This window comes from Pleuronectes platessa, chromosome 8 (assembly GCF_947347685.1).
Source record: "Pleuronectes platessa chromosome 8, fPlePla1.1, whole genome shotgun sequence".
In the NCBI taxonomy this organism is placed as follows: domain Eukaryota; kingdom Metazoa; phylum Chordata; class Actinopteri; order Pleuronectiformes; family Pleuronectidae; genus Pleuronectes; species Pleuronectes platessa.
In genome coordinates, this window is record NC_070633.1 from 5498242 (window position 1) to 5506634 (window position 8393).

The following is an 8393-nucleotide window of genomic DNA, read 5'->3' on the forward strand; positions in this document are numbered from 1 at the left end:
GATAATGGTTTGAGAGATGGATGGCAGTGGAGTACAATTCACCAAAGTTTTGAATAGTTCATGCTGGTGGGTGGTCATTGTCACTAAACACCACTAGTTCAAATCACATAGTGGGTAATGGAGAAGTCGGGGGATCACTGAGAGACATCAGCTGAGAGACAGTCTTGACTAAAGTGGTGAGCGAACCCACATGGCCACCCTCAGAGATGTATGACCATGTGCAATGGCCTCTCACTCGCAAAAAGCAGCAAAAAACAATAGAACATAGGGATTCGCACACCATCACACACCTGCATCTTCTGTGAAGTGTTTGGTGCTGTTGCTTCATTGTAGAGCTGTCTGCAGTGCTCTTTCCGGCGCTGTCTGTCTGTCTGTCTGTCTGTCTCAGAAAACGTGGACGTCTGTCGGACTTGCCATCAGCATCTGTGGCTCAGCGGACAGTCAAAACATCAAGAAAGTGTTTAGTGTCCTGTGCAGGCAGACAGACTTCGGCGTAACAACAAATCTATTGTCACTTTGCACATGAGAGTGAATTGTGTTCCTGTTCAGTGGGCAATCAAATTATCAACCCTCATTAGCAGGCAAGAATTGGCCTGTAGGCCGGCATGTTTACAGATCTCTATTCAGAAATAGTAACATGTCAACATACATGTTAGTATTGTGCAGTCTGTTAACTGTGAGGCGGTCATGGATCAGCAGGTAGAGCAGGTCGTTCATTGATATCAAGGATACTGTTACTGAGAAACTTTTCTTCCTGAGCTCGCTCTCTCTCTCTCGCTCTCTCCTCAGCAATTTGTTTATTTTAATGAAGTGTATAATGAAGATTTGTGGCCTTGTGCCATGTGAGAACAGGTGGTCGTGGGCTGCTGAGCCACTTCACACTGGGTCAAGGACGCAGACCCTGTGATTTCAGTTGGAACCAAGAGGTAAAATGCCACGAGGTGCGAAGAGCCCCAGCCATGACTTGGCAGACGTACTACAGGTACACATAGCCTCAGCGTAATGAACCTGGGAAGAAAGAGGGATGAAGAGAGGGAGAGATGTACAGATAAAGTAAAGACAGATTTTACAAATTATGGCTTGAAGGTGTCCTCATCCTCTCCGCAGATGGCTTTAAATATTTGTAAACATGAATCTATATTATTCATCCAACAGTACCACCTTTACACTATTATAGTTACATACAAAAAAAATTATGTTTAAAACAGAGTGATGAAATGAGCACAGAACAATATCAGCACAAAAGAAGCTGTGAAGGAAGATATAGTGAAACCTCAAGAGGCCTTGAGAGAAACCATTCAGTGATGGCTTTATTGTTTTGCTTGCAAATATACACATTTATAGGTTGAAGAGTAATTTTATTATTTTTACTACAAGTGTGAGCTAGTTTACCCCATGGTTTATAGAGTAGATACAGATCACCACCAGAGGGGGCAGACATTATGTTATTATGCCCGACCTGAGTTACAGAGTAACTGTAATGTAAGTAATAAACTGAAGCACTGAGTTTGTGTTATCCTTTCACGCAGTTGTTGTTACCATGAACACCAATTGTGTCTTTATCCTATTACACATGTGTGCACCTTCTTAAATGCCAAGAGCGTTATCTCCCCCAAGAAGGTACATTTTTGGGGGTTTGTTGGATTGTTTGTTAGTAAACAAGATTACACAAAAACACCTGTTTCCCAGGGATAAATACATGGTTATTTGTGAAAAAACTTAAGGGACGGCGACACTGTGGAACGGTGATTAGCACGGTCGCCTGTGTTAGCCACTTTCAGAAGAAGGGAGCCAGTTTGCATCCCGGCTCGGCCAGGATCTTTCTGTTTGGAGTGCATGTTTTCTCCTTGGTAGCCTCCCATTGTCCAAAGAAATGCAGATTGGAATTAGGTTAATGGAAGACTTTGAATTGACTGTGGTGTGAATGTGAGTGGGAATGGATATGCGACCAGGGTGTGCCATTCCTCTCGCCCAGCTTGGGATTGGGTCCAGCTTCCCCTGCGTCCCTCCAAGGATACGGGGTATAGATGATGGTTGGATGGACATTTAAGAGACTGATATTTATGAATGCATGAAATTTGAGAATGATGACAGTTGGAACATTTGTTTGCAAAAACTACCTAACCGCTTTCCACTAAACTTGGTGAAGGGATAGGGCCTAAGTGCTAATATTATATTATATTTTTAAAATCCTGGAGATGTGACAAAGAATTTTCACTTCAATATTGTTCATGGTGCACCTTACTGTCTGCATGTCACGTTTCAGACAGTTTTACTGTAGAAGTTTGGAGAAAGATTAAGGGAAAATAACTTTGGGATTATGGCACTCAAAACTTGCTGATTTTAAATGTTATTTTTAAAAAGTCATTGAGAGGATACACAGATATTTGATCTCACTCTTGTCCATGGTGACCCCCACGGTCTGCATTTCAAGTTTCAGAAGGTTTTACTGTCGAAATTTGGAGAAAAATTAAGGGGAAGTATTTCGTATTAATTGAAACAGTGGTGACACAGATATTTCACCACACTCTTGTTCATGGTGTCTGTGTAAAGTTTCAGAACGTTTCACTGTTCAAAAATTTGAAGAATATTGTGAGCTTGACTGTCATATCGATTTAATTGCTTTGCTACATTAAATCACCAGTGCAGTGGTTGTTTATTGTTTTTATGGCTCATTTTTGTCCATTTGGTTTATTTAGGATTCTAGGATTCTTTGGTCATTTAAATAACATGGGAAGCTCATTATGCAAATAATTTTTTTAATTGGCCTTTTAAAATTGAAAAAAGTCCTGTTTTCAATTTTCTTTTTATATTGAAAATGGATTGATGGTAGATGGGTTCACAGGTGATGATTAAACAAACTAATTTAATGACTTGAGACATTCCTTTGTTAACACAATGCCTTAATACAATGACAGAATACATTTTTGTTGTACTAGAATTGTGGCAACAGGCACACAAGTAAATTGTACCCGTTGACGGTTTTAGGTATAAAGAGCGATCCTTGATTGTTCTAGTTTAAAAAAAGAAAATTGCTAACTTTAAAAAACTAAAGTAAAACCACTCTAACAACCCCATGGGTGTAGTGTAGCATAAAGCTATGAATATGAGAATAGTTGTGAATACAGTTTTCAGTTTGTGTGTGTGTGTGCGCATGTGTGTACTCACTAAATATCAAAATATTAAATTACCCATCAGCGTTTGAGATGGATGTTCCACCACACGGCAAACATTTTCCCTCATCCATATTATCCATATTAATCTGTTAATCCCTTCATCTACTTAAACATTCTGATGCCCGCAATGTCATTCACATCACACACAAATACGAATAGACACTGATGCCTCTAGCAGTTGACCAGACACAAACGGCCACAATATCCTCTCTCTCACAAACACACACACAAACACACCATATCTTTGTCACTAAGTTGGCACACGTTGTGGCAGCAGAGAGTCTATATCGCTCTTTTTCTCACAGACACACAAACATGCGCACACACACAATATATTTAAGCTTGGGAACATCAGGTGGGACAGAGACAGAGCAAACACAGACGAGGCTTCATATTACAGACAAACAGTCAAAAGCAAATCAGTGGTTGGCAGTGCAGATGATTCTTAATAAGAAAACTGGGTTTTCAGCCCAGAGTGAAGAAAAGATTAGCGTTATTGATGTCTCACCCAGTTGACTTGGCTTTCTGTCTATTATCCACCTGGAACGAATTTCCATCTATCCTCACCCTCTGGGGTCTTCTCATAGATGTATTTATGCAAATGCAGCAGGTAGAAAATGTACTTCTCATTTTATATTAACACACCTCAGTCTTCTTTTCATTCACTAAAGAAGCAATGCCATGGTTTTACGTATTGGGTATAATGTAAAATAAATGTTGTACATGATTGTTCTGGAAAACAGTTCTATAACTGGTTACGTTGGAATTTAAATCAGTAAGAATATAATCTGTTTGATAATATTGAATATAATAAAAGAATAAATAAATAAGACAAACAGAATCTGAAATCATAGTGTAAATTTTTGCTGCAATGTGTAATTCAAATAATGCCTTTAGAATGCAATGGGAGCTAAGACACGCATACCTACCTCCCCAATCTCTCAATTACAATTATTGTGATGACATTGTTAATACAAAGACACACACAACATACATTTTTATATTCCCTGGAAAAATCCAATTAAAGACGATAACTATATCGACTGTGCCCTATGTGATTTTATAGGGAAAACCAGAGCCTCCTTTTTTAAGTCACTCTGATAGAAATCAACAGCCATAGCGGAGATAGAGAAAAGATCCTGGTGCCGGCCATGCTTCACTCTGGAGTTTCCTGACAGCCGTCCTAAGCCCCTTAAACTGCTGGCACAGGCGCCCCCGTGGTCATGGCCTCCAGGAAACTCCACGGGCGCAATAATATGCGTCTGGGGAAGCAGGGGAAGAAGCAGTCGTGCCACAGGATATGAACGGATGACCGGATGGAGGACTTCTCTTTTTGTTCATATGTATATAATATTAATAACATAGGGAAGAATCCAAAGGTTTGACTCTATCCATAATTTAGTTTACGGCTCAAAACATCTACATATGCAGTATCTGTTTATTAACAGCTGTCAATACTGGACAGTTACAGATGAAAGGTTTGACCTCCGGAGTTTTTAATCTGAGCCTTAATAATGAACATGTAACTATTCACATTCCACTTTTCGGGAGATCATATCACTCTTTGATATTTGTTTGTCAGTTGGGCGGAAACAAATCAGCAATCTGTCATCAGAGAAACACCGACAGGATGAAAGAGAGTCAGTATGATCCTCTGCTTCTTCGACTCGTCTCAGACGTCAAAATGAATGAACTGAATTCTTCCACAAAATGCTCCGTTGCGGGTTTGATTCCAGGTTTACAAAAATACTTCTTGTAATGTTCTCCGTGATATGCGGCGGCACCTTTGTCACGAAGTCCTTTCAGGTCTCAGTGTGAAAATAACCGTGCTGCGCAGTGACAACAAGGACGTTTAATCTGCGCTGAGGAGAGGCCCCCATTGTTGCTTGATGTTTTGTTCTTTGTTATTCGCTCTGAAAGACGGCATCACTGACACCAGCCTTTTTCTGGTGCATGAGAGAACCAGAGAGATAATCAGTTTCAATGATACAGAGACAGAATAAGGGAACAGCAGAGAGACAGAGTGAGATTGAAGGCCAAAACAGTGTGACTATAAACCAGAGGACTGAGCCAAAGAGCTGGCAGCTGGCTCCGGTCCACAGAACCGCCTAAACCGTCCCAAAGGGAACTGCAAAGTTTCCATCTGCAGTGTTTATGTTTCCACTGTATGTGTGTACTTTTGTGTAAGCTTAGTGCCAATCCCCTGTTAGACTATGGCTCGGGTTAAACAATGTAACTACTATGTGTTCGTGTGGTGGCACAAACACAGACTGATCATTGTTCGTATAAATCCTCTCTCCTCTATTAACCCAAGTGATAAAACTTCATGTCAGATCTATAGCTGGTGTTGTATTTCTTATTTTGTTCATGTCCTTTTACAAAATAGCTGCAAGAATGTATTAAAACTTGTTGTAAAAATGTTAAAATTGGTCAGGAGTCAATTTAACACTGTAACCTCTAATATCCAGAGTTGTGAATAAGTTGTTTAGACTTGTGTTGTATTTATGTGTTAATGGCAAGCAAAGAAAAATATCAGATCAGATGTGACAGGCATGTAAATAATTTAAGTGTTTATGTCAATCACAACAAAAATCTGTATTGGCTAAAAAGTATGATGTTAGGTGCTTGTGAGAGGTGGACATGGAGTTTTGTGACAAAAAGTGTAACATTTGTTAAATTAAAATTAAAAGCTGCCATATTGAGCTGATTGTACGATTGTGTTAATTGGTCTATTACTGATTACGTCAGCAACCGACTTAAGGTTTTTTCAGTTGAGAACGGATTTGTCCAATTGTTCCAACACCAAAATAACACACAAATTCTGAATCTAAAAGTGATGGCAATTGAGGCATCTGCCTTTGATGCCACACTGTTTGGAGGCAGCTTTCAAAGTTGCCATTGTTTGGGGGCAGTTGCCACTGGCCTAACAATACATTCAGTGCAATGTAATAATGATGTCCTCAAAAGTTTAATGTTTAGGTTCCACATTTAAAATCAGACCAATCATCCCATAACACTGATGGTCTGTAAATCAAACCAAAGTGTAGTTGATCTGTTGGACATGTTGACACTGGGGTTATTGATCATTTCCTCAGTCAAGTCTGTTCAATGCCTCTTGTTCAGTGATTTCATGGACACATTCACTTTATCCATACAATGAGTTTGTTTTAACTTCCATCTCACATGTGGAATAGTAAAGAACAAATAATCATCTCATTGATTATGATCTGGATCAATACAGTTTATAAAAGAAAACTAAAGCTAAATTAGTTTCTTCAAACACATTCATGTCAGTCTATTTATAGATTTCTATCTTTACAAAGTTAGAACTGAATATCTGTGATAAAAGAAGGTCTGTGTTTGATTGACAGCTGATCTCTGTGTTGAGCAGAAACGTCAGGACGGCAGACTTTGAGCAACAAATACAGAGACAAAAGAAGTTCAAGATTTAAACACCAAATCTTAATCACTGCTTTTAATGACTCGAGTCTATTTGAGTTTACACACCTCAGCTGTGACTCCATAACAATAAACCCTAACTCCAGCATAGAGAGGCTGAGTGAATGTTGTGTGGACTATGTGGAGGAGAGTCAGAGATGCAGTAGAAGGATAGAACACCTGCACTGTGATCCAGGTACACTCCTATTCTGGAGGACAGAGGACCTGACATTGGAGTCATGTTGTTGTAAAAAAATATAACTCTCTCCAGAAAAATGCATAGCCCAAGATTTATCAATTACTCCAAATACACATTCAGTCATTGAGTTCCCTGCTCTGTTGATATTCTTGTATGTGACTGCTACACAAATTCCTCCTACTATCCCCTTCATCTCCACCTCCCAGTAACAACGCCCAGTCAGACTCTCTCTACTCAGGACCTGAGACCTATCCATGAATCTGTCTGGGTGATTAGAATAAGACTGTTCTTCTGTCATTCGTGTTACCTTTCTTTTTCCCTCAGCAAATAGCAGATATCTGTATGCAGTGTTTGGATCCATTGTGATTTTCTGTGCAAAATCCAAGAAGTCAGCTCTAGTCTTGGGCTCCGGTTGTGGCAGGAAAAAATCCATTTGAGGCCTTGAGGTGAAGGTCAGTCTACACTGAGGGCAGCTGTAGATTCCTCTCTCATCCTCATTGTCCCAGTGGGACGAAACGCTGATCCACTCTCACCACGACGGGGTCCTCAGACCCACAGTGAGACCTGGCACGCCGCCAGACTTTATATTTAAAGTCATCATTGATGAGCACCCAGTCAGATTCTTTGTACATAAAAGGCCACATGTTGACTTCTTTTTAGAAGTGGTGAGCCAGTGGTATGAGCTGGTGGTTTTCACAGCCAGTATGGAGATCTATGGCTCAGCAGTGGCAGACAATCTGGACAACAACAGGAGCTTCCTGAAACGCAGATACTACAGACAGCATTGTACATTGGATCTAGGTAGTTATATTAAAGATCTGTCTGTAGTACACAACGATCCGTCCAGTATTGTCATCCTGGACAACTCGCCTGCTGCTTATCGTAGCCATCCAGACAATGCAATACCCATCAAGTCCTGGTTCAGCGACCCTAGTGACAGAGCACTTCTTAACTTGCTGCCTATGCTGGACGCACTAAGGTTCACTGCTGATGTGCGCTCCATCCTTAGTCGAAACCTCCACCAGCACCGACTCTGGTGATTGGCTGCATCAAGAGTGGGGAGGACTTGTTGACCAGCCTCTTCCTCTCTGCCGGCTTCCTTCCCGCCCTCCGTTCCCACGCAGACAACCCGCCATCCCTCTCTCAGCCCTCTCTCAGCCCTCTCAGATGTAACCTGATGAGATGAGGGCTGTGGTGAGAGCGCCTAACACGGGATGAACACTGCGGGATCACCAGAGCCCAGAAACTACTAGGAAGGTAGAGCTAGTGTTGTAATATTGCAGACGCTGAGACCGCTTAGCGAAAGAAGCCTATTTGCACGCTAGGAGTCCGCAAGTCCAAAAGCCTTCAACAGGTGAGCCTTCAACACACCGTATTTATCATGCTCCGGGGGATTCCCCAGTAGGCTCACCACTCTGCCCGCTGTTGCTCTATTTAGAGCTGCAACAACATAATAATACTTTTTGATATCCGCTGTAATGTCTCTGAGCGCAAACTGCGCCCCTGTCTGAGCAAACCTTTCCGAGGCTTGCGATTCCCAAAACTCTGGTAGCTTAAGCGAGACTGCGTTTGTCGCCATG

General features: G+C 41.1%; 1 protein-coding gene across 1 annotated transcript in view; it reads left to right on the forward strand.

The window, feature by feature from the left end:
* The window catches only part of LOC128446405 (CTD nuclear envelope phosphatase 1A-like), a 51795-nt gene extending 43942 nt beyond the window's left edge, over positions 1 to 7853 (forward strand). The window contains exon 2 of the mRNA XM_053429437.1: positions 7320 to 7853. Coding sequence (XP_053285412.1) covers positions 7320 to 7853 — 534 coding nt within the window. The remainder of the gene's footprint in view (positions 1 to 7319) is intronic.
* Positions 7854 to 8393: the final 540 nt, after the last annotated feature.